Here is a 20,166-nt window from a genome sequence, read left to right on the forward strand (position 1 = left end):
CTCATTGTTTGAACCAATTGCCGAATGGAATCTGCGATGACCGTCATCACCACGGCAGCAGCATTAACCGTCTTGAAATAAAAAGGTACAAATATGTCATTGTTGTTTCTGCCAACAGCTACAGAGCATCGGAGCCCTGGAGAGGCTGGAGAAGCTCATAGAGCTGAACAACGGCAGCGGGCAGATCGTAGCGGTGGAGGGGCAGCTGCTGCTCAAGAACGTCCACAACATGGTCAGGTGTGTGGGTGTGTAGGGTGTGTGTGTGTAGGGTGTGTGTGTAGGGTGTGTGTGTGTAGATCGTAGCGGTGGAGGGGCAGCTGCTGCTCAAGAACGTCCACAACATGGTCAGGTGTGTGGGGGTGTAGGGTGTGTATGGTGTATGTGTAGGGTGTGTGTGTGTAGATCGTAGCGGTGGAGGGGCAGCTGCTGCTCAAGAACGTCCACAACATGGTCAGGTTTGTAGGGGGTGTAGGGTGTGTGTAGGGTGTGTGTGTGTGTACGGTGTGTGTGTGTGTAGGGTGTGTGTGTGTAGATCGTAGCGGTGGAGGGGCAGCTGCTGCTCAAGAACGTCCACAACATGGTCAGGTGTGTGGGTGTAGGGTGTGTGTGTAGTGTGTGTGTGTAGGGTGTATGTGTGTGTGTAGGATGTGTGTAGGGTGTGTGTGGTGTATGTGTAGGGTGTGTGTGTGTATGGTGTGTAGGGTGTGTAGGGTGTGTGTGTGTAGGGTGTGTGTGTAGATCGTAGCGGTGGAGGGGCAGCTGCTGCTCAAGAACGTCCACAACATGGTCAGGTGTGTAGGGGGTGTAGGGAGTGTGTGTGTAGTGTGTGTGTAGAGTGTGTGTGTAGGGTGTGTGTAGGGTGTGTAGGGTGTGTGTGTAGGGGTGTGTGTGTAGGGTGTGTGTGTGTAGGATGTGTGTGTGTAGGGTGTGTGTGTGCAGATCGTAGCGGTGGAGGGGCAGTTGCTGCTCAAGAACGTCCACAACATGGTCAGGTGTGTGGGTGTGTAGGGTGTGTGTGTAGTGTGTGTGTGTAGGGTGTGTGTGTGTGTGTAGGATGTGTGTAGGGTGTGTGTGTAGGGTGTGTGTGGTGTATGTGTAGGGTGTGTGTGTGTATGGTGTGTGTGTAGGGTGTGTATGGTGTGTGTGTGTATGTTGTGTGTGTGTAGGGTGTATGTGTGTAGGGTGTGTGTGTATTGGGTGTGTATGGTGTATGTGTGTAGGGGGTGTGTGGTGTGTGTGTAGGGTGTGTGTGGTGTGTGTGTAGGGTGTGTGTGTGTAGGGTGTGTATGGTGTATGTGTGTGTAGGGTGTGTATGGTGTGTGTATGGTGTATGTGTGTAGGGTGTGTGTGTGTAGGGTGTGTGTGTATTGGGTGTGTATGGTGTATGTGTGTAGGGTGTGTGTGGTGTGTGTGTAGGGTGTATGTATGTGTATGGTGTGTATGGTGTGTGTGTATGGTGTGTATGGTGTGTAGAGTGTGTGTGGTGTATGGTGTGTGTGTAGGGTGTATGTGTGTATGGTGTGTAGGGTGTGTGTGGTGTATGGTGTGTAGGGTGTATGTATGTGTATGGTGTGTGTGTAGGGTGTGTATGGTGTGTGTGTATGGTGTGTATGGTGTGTATGGTGTGTATGTATGTGTAGGGTGTGTGTGTGTGTGTGTATGGTGTGTGTGTATGGTGTGTATGGTGTGTGTGCGTACTCTCCCTCGTGGGCAGCGGTAGTGTAACGACTCGCGCACTGCACTACGTACGCAACGACCCAGGTTCAGTTCCCACTCACAACCAGCACCAGTGATTGTGATCTGAACTAGTCCTGCACCTCCCCTTGGTCGATTCAGTTTCCGATGAGTACTTGATGCGGTGTGTAAACATCGCCACGAGGGAGACAAAGGCGGACGGGTGTGGTGCTGTGCCACCCACCCCCTCGTGTGCTGACCTGGCCTTTACAGGTGCTCGCTAACAGTGCTTGCCCCAACAGTCTGTTCAAGGCTATACGGGGGACCTCTATCTTTGTAATTTCCTTCACTGGCAAACGGTAAATGATATCAGTATAAATGTGACCTTTTCCGCGAACTACGCTCACTGATTCCTCCACCAATGTTCATGGCTAGGTCTGCTAGTCTCACTTTTTTGGCTTATTCACTCTGTGTTCAGCCACCGCGCTGCAGGTTTAATCACTGCTTTCTGATTCTTCCCTCGCTCTGCTCAACTTTGCACTTCCCTCCCCATCGTCTCCTTTTCATGAGAACCTTTGCTCAATTTAAGGAACGTGTCGCCCCTCATCTGGTGCCACTTTGATCGTGCTGGTTATTGCCGAGCCTCTTCAATGTGCTCAGTCACTTGCGTTTTTTTTGTGCCACAACCAACCATCTCTTCAACGAAGATCAGAGACACTTCCTGGAGCACGTTGAGAAGGAAGATCGTGCAAGTTTTTCAATAAAATAAAATCTAAAAGAGAACACCATCACACAGCAGTATCACTAAATCCTGGTGTATGTATGTATTGCGCGTTGAACTTCTGTCACACCGTGCATAACCAGACGTTCTCATCGGAGGTGCGTGGGGAGGACAACGGACTAAAGACAAAAAGCAGTGAGAAAGAAAACGAGTTTTCAATCGAGATTCAAAAGTGCCTCCTAATACACTGGTCAACACACTTTTCTGGCATAAGGTATTCCAACGGTTTTAAGGTAATTTTGGGGTGCTGATTCCAAATCTGGAATCAGTTTTTGTCTATCACATCAGGTTTTTGAGATATCAAATATAGCATTTTCAATAAAAACTGCAGAAAAAAAATATTAAATAAATGTGGATATCTACATAATATGATATTATAAACACACTATCCTAAAAATACAGCACCATATTTGAACACTAAAGCAGTCACTGACTCGCAACAACTTGCAATCATAAGTGACAGAGTTAATTTCGGGTAAAATCAATGAAAATGGGGTATGCCGATAGCATAAAAATGAGATGTGATAGAGCAAATCTGAGATCAGATTTGGAATCAGCACCCTGAAATTAGTCTAAAACAGCTGCAAAAGTCCAGGCCAGAAAATTTTTAATTTATTTTTTGACCAGTGATATCGGAAGAAAGAGGGTTCCAGAGGGCCGCAGTAGCGCACCTGAGAGCGCACGATGCCGTGTCCGTCTTTGTTCGATGGCTCGTAGCCAAAAGCCGCCGCTGTAACGAGGATGGCCGGCCGGAGTGTGCGTGATGGTTTCTGCTCCTTGACGACATCAGCGGGGTGTTGCTGTTCACGCACTTCGTGTGCAATGCGGCTCAGCCAGCACCGGACAGACGTGGTGGGATCTGCTCAACAGAGAAGTTGCCTCTGCCCCCCGTGGCCCTGTAACCCAGGCGGCACGTTGCATGCGCTTGCTTCCGTTCGTTGCAGCAAGTTCACGGAGCAGGTGTACACGCCTTTCCCGGCCACGCTGCGCTGTGGACACCTGGCGTCGGACGTGACCCTCTTCCCGCGGCCTGAGCCCGTCACCCCGGAGCACGAGTTCGATCCTCACCCCAAGTGCATCTCCTCTGGTACGGTGCAACAGGCATAGACAACGGCAAAGATGATCCTCTCGTTATAGCCCCCAACAGACTGTTGGGGGCAACCGCTCTTAGCGAGCACCTACGAAGGCCGCCACTGCGAAAGAAGTGCAACAAATTCTCGGGTCTTTCGGTAAAGTCACGTAGATAGGGTTTTGCTGAAGACGACCACTTGTGTTGCGATCGAAACGTCGTAGTTTTTTCGTTATTTTTTGTTATTTTTTGTTATTTTCTTTGAACCTGTCTACGTGACTTTACCGAAATACCCACGAATATGAAGTTCAACATACATACACATACAAGCTCTGTTAAAAAAACATATCTTGCACGAGAATGTTGTTTCAGGCGCATTGCCATAGCGGCCTCTAGCGACGTCGCTGGGTTATGACTGCCTCCCTTGCGCTGTGCACCGTGTCCATTAAGATATCATCCCTGCATAAGGAATTATAACTAAGGCAGCATTGTTTAGCTATATCGTTGAAATGTTGGCAAACTAATGCTTTAACATTTTAAAGCTTTGAACAAATAAAACTAAAACCTGAGTTGTATTCCAAAGAACTGAAAACAATCACAGCTGAGAGGCTGACAAGCAGTCGGGACTCCAGAACCTCGATGCGATGTGTGTCTCCCACACCAAGGCAGCTGATACAGTCTTCATACTGCAGCGTGTGTCTGTGGAGCTGTGGTGCAGCGGTTAGCGCGCTGCGCTAAGAACCCGGCAACCCAGTTCGATTCCGGCTCACGGCCACCAACATAAAGTGACAATTAGTTGAACCGGTCCTGGGCCTCCCCTAGGCCGACTCGGCCTCAAATGAGAACCTGGTGTGGTGTGTAAACATCGCCACTCGGGAGACAAAAGGTGGCCGGGCATGGTGCTGGCCACCCACCCCCTCGTGTGCCGTGCCAGCCTTCATAGATGCTCGCTAACAGCACTTGCCCCAACAGTCAGTTATCTTATTAAACTACATATTTAGTAATGGACAACACCTTTATGGACACATCGTACTACTCTGGTGAACTATTACGAATGAGGCGTGTGTGGTTGGGGAATAACTGGTAGAACACCGCGCTGTTCCCCCTGCCTCTTATACATCATCGTCGTCATCAATGCCTCATGCACAGTCCCTTTGCCTGATACAACATCATGTAACCTCTATTATTTCCCTTCTACGTGACTTTACCGAAAGAACCAATAATATAGAGTGAAACTACACGAGACAGCTGCATAAAGCGAGGCAAACCTGTACAGATCTTCTCATAGGTAACCGCGGTAATCTTTCCCCCGATGGATTTGCAGATCTGCTTTGTGACATCATCATTGAATGGCTGAAGCCAACAGCTACCATCCGTCCGCTTTTTATTTTCAACCTTGAGTCCATATAACAAACGCCACGGGAGTTCCCTCGTCATTGTTAAGCGGAGTCTAATTGGAGAAGACTACTCGGAGTCCGTTGCCCACGCTGCACATGCTAATTGGTGTGACTGGAAGCATCTGTCTTCATTGAACTATCGTGTATCCCTGCTTGCGCAGGTCACGCGCACGCATAGACCGGCCGACACTCGGTCTCAGCGCAGTAGCACCGCCGTTTGCTGCTCGGCACAATATCTTGGCGCGTGCGAGACACTCTTCACAGGAATCGTGCCCGCTCGCCAGAGCCGGCCCAGCCACTAAGCGACCCTTGCAATTGCAAAGGGCCCCGTGGCCAGCAGATGGCCCCCCTAGAGTCACTGCGAGCTAGTGGGTGAAAAAAATCATACATCAAAGGGGCCTCCAACCAAATTTTGCTTATGGCCCCCAAAGGTCTAGGGCCGGTTCTGCCGCTCGCCACGCTCGGCGGCGGTCGCCCAGCCGGGTGCGAGTTGCGCGTGGAGTGGAAGTCTCGCGGCGAAGACGCTCTAACGCTGCTGCCGCCACCACCCCACCACCCTCCCCGCACGCCATCTCTCGCGCACTCGTCTTCGTCTCGATCGTGCGCGAAGCCTTGGAGATTGTGGGGTTCCTGGAGCTGGCCGACGTGTCCAGTCCCCCCGTGCTCTCCCGTCACCTCGTGCTGCCCATCGCTCCGGCCAAAGGTGAGGGATGATGGCTCTGTATGAAATGAGGTGGTGGGTTCGAGCCTGACCCTGACGCCTGCTGTATATTTGGACTTTGCGGTGTCTCTCTCCCCGTTGTCGCGTGGATTTTTTTCCGGGTCCTCCGGTTTTTCCCTCCACATTTAGATTCAACGTGCGTTTAGAGTATTTGGTTGCAATGCATCATCACGTGATAAGCCACTTCGTTGAGCTATCATTTGTGGCCAGGTCGCTTCTGAAAAAGAGCTTTACAGCTCAGTGGGCCTTACCTGCTAAAATATTTTTTTATAATTCTAGTCCCGAGTGTTGTTCGGCATGATTTCGCAACATTTCGCTCCATGGGTTGGGAACTTCTTCAGGAACTGAAGTCAGGCCTTAAAAATAAGCTCAGAGCAACATGCAGCACACCGAGGAAAAACCTATACAGTCGAGGTAAAGAATTCAATTTTTGAAGAATGTATATGCTTTGGCGTGGAAGTGTACATGCATTAGATGGCAAGAATATATGTTTATGTCATATGGGGGTGTGATTATTGAGCTGCAAAAACGTATACATATGCTTGTGTGTCGAATATAATATACACCCCCTTTGTAAATTCACTTGTAGTTGAAGGCCTCCCCAAACCGTGACAATCATGGAGGTTATTCTTCTTGGTTCTTTCGGTAAAGTCACGTGGAAGGGAAATAATAAAATAATAACAATAAAACATTATAAAATAATTCTCAGGTATCATTATTTTATTATGTTTTATTTTTATTATTTTATTATTTCCCTTCTACGTGACTTTACCGAAAGAACCAAGAAGATGAATCCCTGCAGTCACGAAAGCTTTAAATCGAAATCATGGAGGTTGTTTGAGCATATTGCATCATTCTGGTCATTGTATACTGGTGAGGGCTGCTTCAGGTATCATTCGCCACCGATGTTAACCATGACCAGGAATACAGTTCCGTTGCACTAACCACTTGGAACACCGCTCCCAATGTATGATAAGTAATTTATGTAAAACGAGTCATCAGTGTGTACACACATTTGTGAGCCGCAGCAGTTATCCGATTATGAAGATGCACAAATGTATGCAGGGTTGTGTCTGTGTGTCACATATCGGAGGTCTGGTCTGGCAGAAAATGCTCGATCAGGAGTGGACATCTTCCGCGGTGGAAAATGTGTTGTGCCTATTTCACCTGCCTGCATAAGGATGAAGAATCTGCGAGATTAATCTAGCGATATGCATGTGCCAGAATTTGTCAGTGGAAATTTAACTTTCTGGCAAAGACACCTGGTAATTCATGAATCATCGCTTTCGCTTGTAAATCTTCCAGCACCTTAAAAGTCAGTGGATTACATGGCATGGGGGTCTTAGGAATGCTAAACCGGAATGTGATTCTTGAGTTGTCTCTTTTTTTTAACACTGTTAATCCACAGTGTGTGCTGCTCCATTGTTGTTGAGCTTGTAAAAGTTCGACAGCAAAATGAAACGCAACAATGCCAATCCGTCTTGCCCGTTGTGCACTCGTGTGGGTCATAGTGACCACAATAAGCCACAAGCGGTCCCATACTCAAAACGTTCCACGTGTAGATGTTGCTCACTCCAAAGGTTGCCAGTTCACACATTGCTTCCGACTTCACGACCAATGTGGATGGTGATGTCGTTGATTGGTTCCTGGGCTAATCAAGCAATTAACCCAGACTAAACTTCCTTCTGTTTAACACGTAGGCTTTCGCGACCAATATCATCCATAATAGAGGTATTTTTTGGGTTAGATAGCGTAAATATATAAGTGTCGTTAAACCCGCTACCACCCGACACAGCCAACTAGTAAGGGTACACACCCAGTTAGTTGTGTCGGGTGGTGGCGGGTTTAACGACACATTTCTATATTTACGCGATTTAGCCTAAAAAAAACCTATATTATGGATACACTTCCTTCTGTTGGTGAAATAAAAAAAAACCTGACGACGGGAATGTAATGATTCATGAATAATTCAAATTGATTCTTGTGATACACCACCGTCGTGCAATGCGTGCGTGAATCAATTATTTTCGATCCCAACAAATGTTCCGCACGTGTTTTCTTCGGGCCAATGGTCAGAATGAATAAGGCGAACATGACGAGGAGGTGGCACGGATGGGAGAGAACAAACAAGGCCATAGAAACAGAACAGTCGGGATGGGCCAGTACTAATGGGACGATACAAACAAAAAGCATTCATCAAAATCCATCAACAGCTCCTGAACTGTTGATGGCCGTTGCATAATGCACGAGGCTGAATGCACGTTGTCCGCGTTTCTGTGCGTGTTTCTCGAAAACCACGTGACGTTCCGGCCCTGCGCTGATGTTCTGCCACGATGATGGATTTTACCCGTCACGTGTGGGCTTGCTACAAACAAGCTCGGAAATAACTGATTCTTCAATTAAATCGTGACCAATTCATCAACTCGTGGGAAATAGTGCTTCGCTGGCCGAGGAGTTGTGTGGTTTTGGCGATTTGTTACGAAACCTCTCCGCCGATGTCTGCCAGTGGGTGTCGCACAGACACCAGCAATAGCGCTCCGAACGCCCCCCCCCCCCCCCCCCCCAGTGTTTTCCGACCGTTACGAGTGCTCGCATCGCCCCCTAGTGGAGTGCTTGTGCCACTAATTGTTTACCACTGACACGGGCAAGGTTATTTGGTGTCTCGGGGATTATTAACATGGCTTATTTGTACCGTGTTATGTGTTCTTTTATTTCGGCAGGTAAAGCTCACTGAGCCACATGGCTCTTTAGCAGAAGTGACTTGGCCACGCATGGCTTCTCATCACGTGTGCGCGTTTATAGTGGCAGCCAAATGATCTGACCGCAGGTTTGTAAATGTGGAGCGCACAACCGGAGGGGCCGGAGACAAAATGCAAGCAACCACAAGGAGAGAGAATGCCCGAACTGCCAATGTGCAGGCGTCGTGGTCGGGATCGAACCCACGAACTCCTGCATACCAGGCGATGGACCATACCTTGCATCTGTAAATAATCTGGGTGCGTACGTTTCAACCGTACCCAGTTCATTGGTCACAATTGAATCGGCCAAGAATCCACCCGGCATGCATTTGATGAAGGTTATAGCGGCACTGCAGTTATTAGCACACTGCGCTATAAACTCGGTGATCTGGGTTAGGGGCCGTCCATAAATGACGTCACGCACCTAGGGGGGGGGGGTCAGACATTTGTGACGATGTGTGACGAGGGGGGGGGGGGTTGAGAAATGTGAAGTCATATCAAAATGCGCAACTTTAAGTAAATATAGACAACACGTTCTACTTAATTAAATATACTTTTTATTAAATGTTTTCTCCTACAACATCAGAGTGCAGCGGCACATTAAACACGCACTACAATGACAATAGTTTAAAGCGATCTGAAGCATGTTTCATTTTTGAGCGGAGGGGGGGTCTGACTTTTTGTGACGCCGTGTGACGATGGGGGGGGGGGGTAAAACATCGTCCAAAATCGCGTGACGTCATTTATGGACGGCCCCTTATAACGCCACTGGTGAGAGATGTTTTTTTGTGAACTGGTCCTGGAATCCCCTTTCAGTAATCTGCACTCTTCAGCGTTTGGAAGCAACGGTCAATCACTCCGACAGCCACGGCATGGAGAGGCCTTCATCCAGCAATCGATCGACCAAGGGGCTGTTACTTAATCACACATTTGATGCGATATTGATATTATAAAGTACATCTTATTTTAGGGGAAAAAAACACATCCTAACCTGGTATACATCAAGAGTTCCGTGCAAAATATCAATACTCTCCCGTGATATTTTTTGGTTTGAGAGTTGTAAACAGTTTGAAAAACGAGGAGAGAAAGCAGTGTGGCATTATCCGTACTTTTTACGTGCAATGGAGCTGTTCGTTCACCGGGTAAGCGCGATGGGGTTGAAGGCCACTGGGCGGTGGAGTCAGGAGCATAACAAGGCTTTATCGCCCCCCTCTCCAAATCCGCCACCATCTCTCGCAATCTCGTGATATAATCATCTAGTGCCTGCACATTAGTTGAATTCATCACTCCATCTCCACGTTTGGGTGACGTTTCAGACGCGTTCCGTTCCTTGGCTCGTCTGGTGCAGTTGTTAAGAGGAATTGTGGTTTTAGAAAGACGTACAACCCCATCTCTAGGATGGGCTGGTTGCCGGCTTGGTTTACTCATCAAAGAGTCACCCTTTGTTGCGTGTGCGGGAATGGCGGTGGAGGGGTTAATGACCATTAACAATGTCCTGGGCCTCTCCTAGGTCGACTCAGCCTTAAATGAGTACCTGGTGCGGCGTGTGAATATCGGCACTAGAGAGACAAAGGTGGCTGAGCGTGGTTTTGACTACCCACCCTCTTGTGTGTCATGCCGGGTTTCATAGGTGCTAGCTTACAGTACTTGCCCCAGCAGTTTCTTGAATGCTATATAGGAGATGTTTGTATTTGTTCGTGTATTGAAATACTATCTTCTCATTCACTAACAACACTTTCCCTAATAGTCTCCCTAGATTACAGTATCACAATAGCTGGCTGGGTGAAACTCTGGAGAAACTCAACACCCTATTGGAACGTTGTACATTACATATTGTGTTCAAGTCTGCAAGAATATCAATAATCGGTTTAGATTTGTATTTACCGTTAACAGTGCCAGGAAATCGTGAGCCAAATTGTGTTTATTTTTTATTTCTTGACTTGATCTCCTGGAATGATCACTTAATTTTAATATTTTTACATTTTACTTTGTTTTTCTTTAATTTCAATTCATGAATCTAGAGCTATCTAACAAGCTGGGCGTTTGGTCAAGTATTGCTTCATGGATGTTTCTAGTTTTCGTGGTTGTACTCAGGTATGTTATCAGGCCGTACCACGTGGTGTTCCACACGATGTCCCGGCATTTCCCTCCATGCGCTGCGAGCTTCTTCAGGACATTGAAAAAAATAATTTCAGGAACTAACGAAGAAGTGAGCCAGCTCCCAGCACTTTTATCTGAAATTAGGACATCACGCTGAACCACGGCGGATATCGGGAGAGCAGTGGAGAGGTGAGGTGGGTTTGTTAAATATTAAAGCACCCCCACCCTGCACTGCCCTAAGTCTCCCACATTAGATTGGTTATACTTCCCCTCCCCCGTCGTCCTCTCCCCATTTACATTTACATCTTCGCCCCTCCCTCCCCTGACGTGGTGTGCTCACGTGGTTGGGACACTTTTGTTTACCTCGACTCCTTTATACGTTCCAATTGCGTCGGGACTGTGCCCCCAGGGAATGTGACGCGCGGTTATGCGAGCCGCGCTGCGTGCTGTGTTGAGCTCGCGTTTTGTTCCAACAAAAGCGACAACAGCAACGAATTTCTTTTAAAGTTCTCGTCCACGAGAGGAGGCACCCTACCTAACCCCACCAACTTGTGGATGAGAACACCGCACTCGGTTAGTCCAATGCTCTAAATTTGCCACCGGCTCTTGGGGTTGAATTTGAACGCTTGTTGTTTGCTCATTTGGTTTGTTTGTCGAACATATTAATATTTACATTAAACTGGTGGGTTTTTTGTTGTTGCTAGGCACGCATCCACGCATTCACAACCCTCCAGCACGTGCAATTTGGTTTTCTCTCAGCATTGATTTTTCAAGTGCTTGCAGTGCACTTAATTACGCGAGGAGACAGAGGACATGGTTAAAATAAAGACAATTTAAAAAAGCCACAAGAACATAATAACAGGCCAAAGATAATGATCTTGTTAAATCATGTATTAGGCAGTGCAAGCTCTTGTTCACTAATTGCCTCCGTGTCTCCATGGTGTAATTAATAAATATGAATATAATTCATGTCTTTGTTTTACCACTAACTGCACAGCGAGTGGAGGGGGGGGTACTATATTAAGCTATAGCAACTAAGTGTGTGGCACAGGCTTTATCTGATTATGAGCTGCCTATGAAATTAATGGGTTTGATTTATGCATTGTATAAATGGTGGATAATATCAAAGGACCACTCACGAAAGGTGACCGCATTATCAGAGGTTGGCGTTAAATTAAGGGGACATCATGATGTACGCCATTACAGCCATCAGTTATATTTACAGGGAAACGCCATGCAGATACATTATCTTGTTATTACAAGAGAAACACTCCATGTTCTCCTGCCATAATGATTTGCGGTCATTTACACTGTATATGTAAATGTAACCATAACTTGGACACATAATGTCCTACTCATAACCTGGGGTTGTATATACACACACGCACACATTTTTAGCAGATTGTGTCCTTCACAAATGGTCAATTTCGATTTAAAGCTTTCGTGACTGCAGGGATTCATCTTCTTGGTTCTTTCGGTAAAGTCACGTAGAAGGGAAATAATAAAATAATATAAAATTAAACTATATTTAATTATGTTTTATTTTTTATAAAATATAATAATGAAACAGAATATTTTATTATGTTTTATTTTTATTATTTTATTATTTCCCTTCTACGTGACTTTACCGAAAGAACCAAGAAGATGGTCAATTTCCTACAAACTGCCCAGAACTCTAAGCGACCCATTCCAGTCATCAAAACCTCCCCACAAATCCAGAGTGATTTGATGCAGAAGCCATCCGAATGAAGGTGACACAAATTAGTTTGCTTTAAAACTTTCATATTGAACGTTTTTGTTGCAAATACATTTACATACCGTTTAATTGGCTGCTAATGAAATGATGATTATTCCTCACTTGCTGAAAATTGCAAAATTAATTCCCTTTTGGGTGTGACACTGGCACGTGAATATTCTTTCCCAATTTTCTTTAATTGTTATTATACATACTAAAATACAATTAATGAAATAATCATCAAAATACACAAATACAATGAGTATCACATCAGGGTCAACGAGTCCCCGTGCACAAATGAGCATGTGGGTGGGGATTATTTTCATTGGTGCCCTAAACCAGTGGTGGAAATTCCACGTTTATACTCATGGGAGCAAATCTTTGGATAGAACAACTGCTGTTGTCTGTCCACATTGTGGTACCTATTCAGCAACCCGCCTAAGCACCCTTTCAATTGCGAGTCGAACCATGTTCCTCAACGACTCCTGGCCAGACGCAAAGCGTCCCTCAGACACGGCGAGACAGATTTCTGTTGACCGATTAGAAAAAAAAAATGCAATTCTTGCGGCGATTCGAGCGTGGCAGGCAGAGTAGGGTGTGATGGGAGCCTGCGCCAGATATTTATCGCAGCAGCTAATGAACGACGCAGACTGGCTTGCTCAGGCATCGCCCGGGCCCTGGCTCCCAGCCCAAAGCAGCAGTGGGAACCGCCGTCCGATGTGAGTCTCGTCTGTGATGCCGGGCTTGGAGAACGGCAGGATTTTTTTTTCCTACCCCCTTTGGGCTTTTTTATTTATTTAATGGAAGTAGTTGTGAATAGCGAGGTCCAATTCACCGTTGCCGTCAGACAGGGTGGCAGCTATCCAGCGAGTCGAGTTCTGGCCCGGCTTCTGTCACTTTGAATTGCTGAGGCCGAAGCTGGGTGGGTGGAACACACACACAAAAAAACCTGTATAAATAAATAAATAAGTGTGCTCACAAAGGGACATTCGACGACATCCTGTAATTGAGGATCTCTGCAGGGATTTTTGGCGCCGGAGGTAGAATTTGTCTCACTGGCTGCTTGGAGTGTGACCAAGCAAACATTTGCTCATTCTTTGTTCTCGTTGAGCTATGGGCCTGTTATGTGCCTACCGCGAGCTGTCCTTAATGAACAAATTAAGCGGCGTTATGTATACTGTGCGGTATTTACGTCGCTTGAGGTCGTTTGTGGGCGTTCGACTCTTGTTGTCGAGTCAAAGCGACTTCCTGTTCAAGTTCATGGCCCGCCGATGCTCATCGCCAATGGTGGCACCGAGCCAGCATCCTGGTGGAAACACCACATTACTATGGCCGGGGCCAGTCTCACCATCTGAACATGCCACTGATCTCGATTTAAAGCTTTCGTGACTGCAGGGATTCATCTTCTTGGTTCTTTCGGTAAAGTCACGTAGAAGGGAAATAATAAAATGATAAAAATAAAACATAAAAATAATTATCACGACGTTTCGGCTACAACGCTTCGGCTACAACGCAAGCAAGCAGCCGTCCTCACCTGAGGACGGCTGCTTGTGTTGTTGCCGAAACGTCGTGAGAATTATTTTTAATTATGTTTTAATTTATTATTTATTATTTCCCTTCTACGTGAATTTACCGAAAGAACCAAGAAGATGCAACTGATCTCCCACAAAGCGATACGGAAATTATTTCGGAGACCGCAAATTGGGTAACGAGTGTGGGTAAAGGAACGGCGTATAATATTGTGGTTGCTGAAAACGCCTTAATAACCCAGATGGAGAAATAATAATCTACGCAGTTGAAGCAATTTCGGCGCCACTAATGCAAACCTTTGCAGAATGTGGCACGATCATGTGACATTGTTACGCGTTGTTTTTGCGCCAGCGTCGGCGGAGAATAATTGGAAGCAGTAAATTGTTTCATTTTAATTTTCCTTTCGCAAAGTATGCGTGCTAATGAAGGGAACCCATGAGGTGCTTAGCAAGAGGCTGGCTGCTTGCCAGGCTGCAGGAAAGGGAGCGCGGTTGCCTGTCACTGGCGTGAACGTGTGATTGCTGTGGGCTTGCCATTTTCGTGAGCGTGTTGCACCTAACCTGCATTCCTAATGCGTGTCCCTGCTTTCAAAGTCCGTGGAGAATAACTCCTTTAAAATTTAAATATATATATGGAAAAGTCGGTGTATTCAAATGGTGTTTTCTTTTTTTTTATGGATTTTGTTGTTGTTGCATGTACCGTTTTGTATTATACGAAGGAAAAGTGTGATTTATAAAAAAAGTACATGTTGTATGTAGTTTTTTTTTAAGCACCATTCGCTGGATAGCGTGGTCAGATTTTAGTAGGTAAGGTAAAGCGTGCTTTACCAGCTGAAAAAATGTAAAGGTGCAGCCCTGCAATTGCTTTCTCACTCCACTGCTGGCAGAACGACCTCGAATCGAATCGGCTCTGAGAGAGCCCCTTTTTGAAAGTGTTTGGACTTCTCTTGTAGGCTGGCCAGACCTTTTGTAAAAGGTGGGAGGACTGACACTTTACCCCATCAGGCAGTAGGGGGAATTAAATAAATGTATCTCCAGTGTTTCAGCTGCCACGCCTGGAGATTGAACTGGCGACCTCTGGGTCGCAAGTCCAGTGTGCTAAGCGTTACGACCACGGTAACATCATAATATTGTGTTTGTGTATATATTGAGGAAGCATCTCTTCCCGATCAAATAAGCACGGAGCTGTGCTTACTTCCAGTGATGGCCGTAATGTGCTGGTATTGGAAATGCTCCATTCTTTATGGGATGGGTCTGTCTCTTCGTAGGATAGCCACCATTGATTTCCCACCTACGATGGGCCGAGACGACCCTCGACTGGAAATGTGAACTCTCAACTTTTCCATCACGAGTCAAGTTGCTCAAGCCGCAGTGCCACCCAAAAAATCCGATCGAACGAAAACGTTCTCAATAAGAATTGCTTCCAAACGCAATGCAATTCATAAAATGGTAGCCGAGTGAAATGAGTGCATTTCAAGCATGGGGTTTTTTGCTCCACCTCTGCTTCATACCGGACTCTTCATCAATTCACTCTTGGACGCAGGCCTTCCCATGTCAGTTGTGGCGGTTGAATGGCCATACTTCACCAAGCTGGTCAATGTGGTTTGGCGTAGAGGGAAGTTTGCCTAGGAATGGTTCAGATATAATTTGCCATTCGAGTTAGACGTGGCCAGGTCTCGAGCCCAGGTCACCGTGTCCGCAGTGCGCTAGCTACTACACTGTTGCAACAACGACGACGACGACCTCCATTCGTCCCCGAGTGGCGGTGACGTCCCCACGGCGCTTGTGCCAGGCCAGGTGCACTCCGTGTCCACGCGAAGTGTCGGCGGCTCGCTTGCTGGCAAGGAGGTCACGCGGCAGCGCCAGGCTCCATGGGTTGACTGACTGAGATGACTGGCAGATGCACCGCCAATGCTCGCCACACGGACACGGACACACGCTCTATGTGGCTTTGTGTGTATCGCCATCAAAACGGCAGAGTTAAAACTGCTTCAGAGATTCAATCTCCGGGCGTGGCAGTTGACAACATTCTGCCTAGCTTCTTAAATGACACACTCCCCGCCCCCGCCTCTGTCCACCCAGCGGTATAAATCGATCCACCGTAGTTAGCCAATCGATCGGCAGGTGGTGTCTGACCAGCTTAGAAGAGTAGGCAAAGCACCCCACTTTTTTAATACATATATATAGAGGGGGGGGGGGGGCTCTCTCTCGAGCTCACTCCGTGCGGGGTCGCTTCTGCCGGCAGCGCCCCGAGTTGGGCGATTGCAGGGCCCCACCTTTGCCTCCAGCTGTGTGCCCTGCCAGAGAAGCGTACGGGGAGTGCCGCGGTGGCGGTGTCCTCCACCCGCAGGCGCGCGGCTGTTGGAGGGAGTCCAGAGGCCGCCTGTCAGGCGCGGGCGCAGTGGGAAGAGGGGGGGGGGGTGGAGCTGGCAGCAGGAACCACCCGGGGCTCCAGGACACGTTGTTCCCACCGTGCCCCGGGCCCCCCCCCTCTCTCTGCCACTGCCTTTGTTTTTGGGTGTTCGGGGCAGCGGTTCAGAGTTGGTGAGAGTTTATTCCTCAACAATGCTTGTCAAGGAACGTGAGTACGTCTCTCTGTGTTGACTGACTGAATCTGTCAGTCATCGCGGTCGGTCAACCCATATGGCACCTGGGTCTGTCCCGTGACCTCCTTGCCAGCAGCGAGCCTTCGACACTGCACGTGGCCTCAAAGCGCACGTAGCCTGGCACAAGCGACGTCACAGCCACTTAGTGACGAATGGCGGTTGTTGTTGTTGTTGTACTTGTCCGTTCACTCCTGTTTGCGGAGTCGAGATAAGATTGCTGAAATGTGGCCAAATTTACTTTACCTTCCGTTGAGTCATTTCCCTGCCGGCTGCAAAAAAAATCTGACGTATTGCGGCTGACTTGAATGTCTACGCCAGGCGTACGTTTCGAGGCAGTTGATTATTATTATTTACGTGCATGTCCAACGCATCTTGCAATTTTTACAATTGCCCTCGCATTAAGTACTCGGGAATAACAGGTCTACGTTGCACAAAAGTGATTTGAAAAAAGAAATAACAACAACGTACCTGCAATGCAGCGTCTAGTAAATGTTTCTCAAGCTCCACGTGAAATGACAAAATCTGACAATTTCACGCGACAACTTCTGAAGAGAGACAGCCTAGATAATACGTTCTGAGGATATCTATGCCAAGTGAAAATCTGCCAAGTTCTCACAATACGTTTATGGGTGAGCCGCAGCGACGCATTCAAGGTCACACCTCGACTATAGCCACATCCTGTCGGATTACAGGGCGCTCGGGGCATGGTGTAGCGATGCTATGCTCCTCTTGCTGCACTTGATATGTTGGTAGGCGAGTGGCGATGATTTGACTCGTCGACTTAAAATCGATTCTCACGTGCACGTGAAATGTTGTGTACCACACCTCCGAGATCTGGTTATTTACGGTTGTGTGAACTCTATGGGGTGGAAGGTGTCGTCGGGGAGCATAGACCACCCAGGAGATGGAGTGATGAAATCAGTTCATGTACAGGTGCTGGGTGGAATATTACATGGCAGGATTGTGAGAAGTGGTGGTGGTGATAGCTTGGGGAGGCCTTCATCCAACTATGGCTGGTGCTGACGACGAAGATATCAATGACAAAATATACAATCAAATGATCCATCCTCCTCCATGAACCTATGACATCGCCGCTTCTGAAACCCCAAAAAAACTGAGAAACAATAAAAACGACACTTTATAAATAAGACAAAATTATATTCTTGAATGGAATCGCAACCCTGAATCACATCTCAGTAGTTTATCAACCCTCGCCCCTCCCTCTCCCCCCTCCCTCGCGGCCACAGAGAGCGAGGAAGGTGTTGGCGGCACCCCGGAGGAGCCCGAGGAGGAGAGCTCCGCGGTGACCAGCGCAGGCAAGTTGCCGTCGTTCTGCGTGCTTCTGCACGGCAGCCTCAAGGTGGAGGGCATGGTGGCTCTTGTGCAGCTCGGGTAAGCAGCGACACCCCCCCCCCCCCCACGGAAGGGACACACGCCCAGAGAAGCAAGCGGGTCTCGCTTCCACGATTGCGCTCTACGGCTCTTCGACGTGTTTTCGGGTTGTGCCGCGCGTGCTGGGAGATTGTCGGGGAGCTCGTGACAGGAGAAGCTTCCGGCACGTGGGGGAGAAAATGTCAGCCGTGGTGCTGAACGAACATGCGGTACTATCCAAAAACACGCCGGAGGGAGCGACGAGTGGGCGTTGTGTTGTCGAGGGGCACCACGTGCGAGCACCGCAGGCCATTGGACGTGAGTTTGAAGCTTTGTCGTGGAGAGCGGGGGGGGGGGGGGTCACTCCCCGTGGTGCGACCGTGACGTTGTAGCACATCGTGACCTCTCTGACGTCGCCATGGTATGGCTGCGTTACACGGCTAAGTGTTGCGTTGCTGATATGTGAAGACAGGGAGAGCGTCATTGGGGAAACCACGCTGCCCTCATCATCTGTTTTACGCTCGAGTCATCTGGTATAACTTTCACCGAATTGGTGGAACGGTTGTTCGCGAGGTGTGCGATGAAACCAGCGATGAGTTCGATTCCCAGCCATGGCTGACGTCGGTGATGTGAAATATCTGAACCAGTTTGAGTCCTCTCCCTAACTAATCCGCACTGACTAGCGTGGTGAAATACGGCCAGAAAACCCTCATGGCCGACATGGTGTGGGGAGTCCTTTATCCAGCAGTGGATTGACAATGGAATGGAATAAATTTATGTTACTTTAGTCACAGCTGCATCGTGACATACAAGTGAAACATGTAAGATGTATTTATACCCTCAGTAAAGAATGCAAAGCGACTCCTGGATCTTGTGCAACTCCCATTCACAAGTGTAGCCCTCCGTGACCCAGGATAAGTCATGACATGCACACACGGAGGGGAATTTGAGACCTCTAATAGCGGCTGCGCAGTGCTCTGTGAAGCCAAAGCCAGGATTTCAGAGGTTAAATTGAAATGTTCTCTTTACAGAGACTCGATTGAAAATTGCAGCACTTCTGCAATTCGATATTGTTTTTGATAATTAAACCAAATTACATCTATTCGTTTCTTTGGGCAGCGACTCGCTTTTAAAATTCACACTTGGTCAAACAGCTGCCACCACCACCAAATGTCAATCACTGGACAACAACACTGGGCCCCGTGAAACAGTTCCAGATGGCCGTCTCTGTGGCAGGTTCAGGATTCATTCGATATGTTCAGCTCTTTCTCTTGCTCTCTCTTTGAAATAACAAGACATCATGAACGTTATATTGTGTTTTTTAAGTCTGGAGTTGGTGAGAGATATTTAGTAATGTAAAAGGACATAGATGCATGGTCCGCATTCCATGAATAACGGTGATTTTATTTCTTACATGTGTGCATGTAAACTAAATTACTAAACTAAACTGTTTTTATTATGCAAGGTTAGGTCCTACTGAGCTGTATAGCTCTATTTCAGAAGTGACCTGGTCATAAATGATAACTCAACTAAGTGGCATATCACGTGATCATTTACAGCAGCCACATTTTCGAACGCTTGTTTCTAAAAATGTGGAGGGAAAAACCAGAGGACCTTGAGAAAAGTCCACGCGAACACGGGGAGAGCATGAAATCTCCAAATATACAGGTGTCGGTGTCAGGATCGAACCCACGACCTCCTGCATACCAGGTGAGGGAGTTAACATCTCCTAGCCACCGTGGCGCCCCGTGCACATTGGCATGGCTCCTTGTGATGTTTCATTATAAATCCGATAAGTGAAAGCAGTTGCAGTCGTTTGACCATGCTTAGTGTGCTGAATACACACACACACACACACTGTTGTGTCATTTATAAAATCTGCAGGTAAATTCGCAAAAAATTAAGCTTTAAGTAATTGCCACGTCTTTTCCTTTAATCTGCATTAAAATTACACTTAATCTCGAACAGCAACGCTCTAGGCAAAAGCCACGCGAATTCTCATCCCTAAACGGTATTATTTCCTCTTCGCGCCATGTACGGCAAATGCACTCCGTATAATTTTGCCAAATTCGTGCTCAGCAGCCGTTTAGAATGGCGCACCTGGCACTGGGTCGATGCACGCTGCGCTCAATCACCGGCTCGCACGGGGCGAGGTGCCTCCGTTGCTCTGTGCAACTACATACGCCGCGTGCCATCTGCGGACATTATTTTCACCAATATATACACACACACACAGACGCTTTACGTGCGATGTTTATTTCCACAATCGTACTCTGAACAAGTGCGACGAGTGCCGTATGATGGTCTTCCTCCCTCTCGGGCGTTGGCCCGGCTTAGCAAATTTCAGTTTGGGCAAATTTGGACGGCTTTTTTGCCACCGCCTTCAACGATGTAAACTCTGCCGCTCCCTTTTGTGTGCGCGCTTTTCTGTTTTTCATGTCACAG

General features: G+C 47.6%; 1 protein-coding gene across 8 annotated transcripts in view; it reads left to right on the forward strand.

Annotated features, from left to right (window-relative positions):
* Nucleotides 1–20,166, forward strand: part of LOC133346460 (integrator complex subunit 14-like) — a 102,551-nt gene that overhangs the window by 16,768 nt on the left and 65,617 nt on the right. For all 8 annotated transcript variants that reach the window (XM_061558035.1, XM_061558040.1, XM_061558036.1 and 5 more), the window contains 4 exons: nucleotides 119–237; nucleotides 3,400–3,542; nucleotides 5,532–5,624; nucleotides 17,598–17,742. In XM_061558035.1, coding sequence (XP_061414019.1) covers nucleotides 119–237; nucleotides 3,400–3,542; nucleotides 5,532–5,624; nucleotides 17,598–17,742 — 500 coding nt within the window. The remainder of the gene's footprint in view (nucleotides 1–118; nucleotides 238–3,399; nucleotides 3,543–5,531; nucleotides 5,625–17,597; nucleotides 17,743–20,166) is intronic.

The sequence above is a fragment of the Lethenteron reissneri genome, chromosome 24, assembly GCF_015708825.2.
Source record: "Lethenteron reissneri isolate LAM-NWPU_2019-01 chromosome 24, ASM1570882v1, whole genome shotgun sequence".
Taxonomy (NCBI): domain Eukaryota; kingdom Metazoa; phylum Chordata; class Hyperoartia; order Petromyzontiformes; family Petromyzontidae; genus Lethenteron; species Lethenteron reissneri.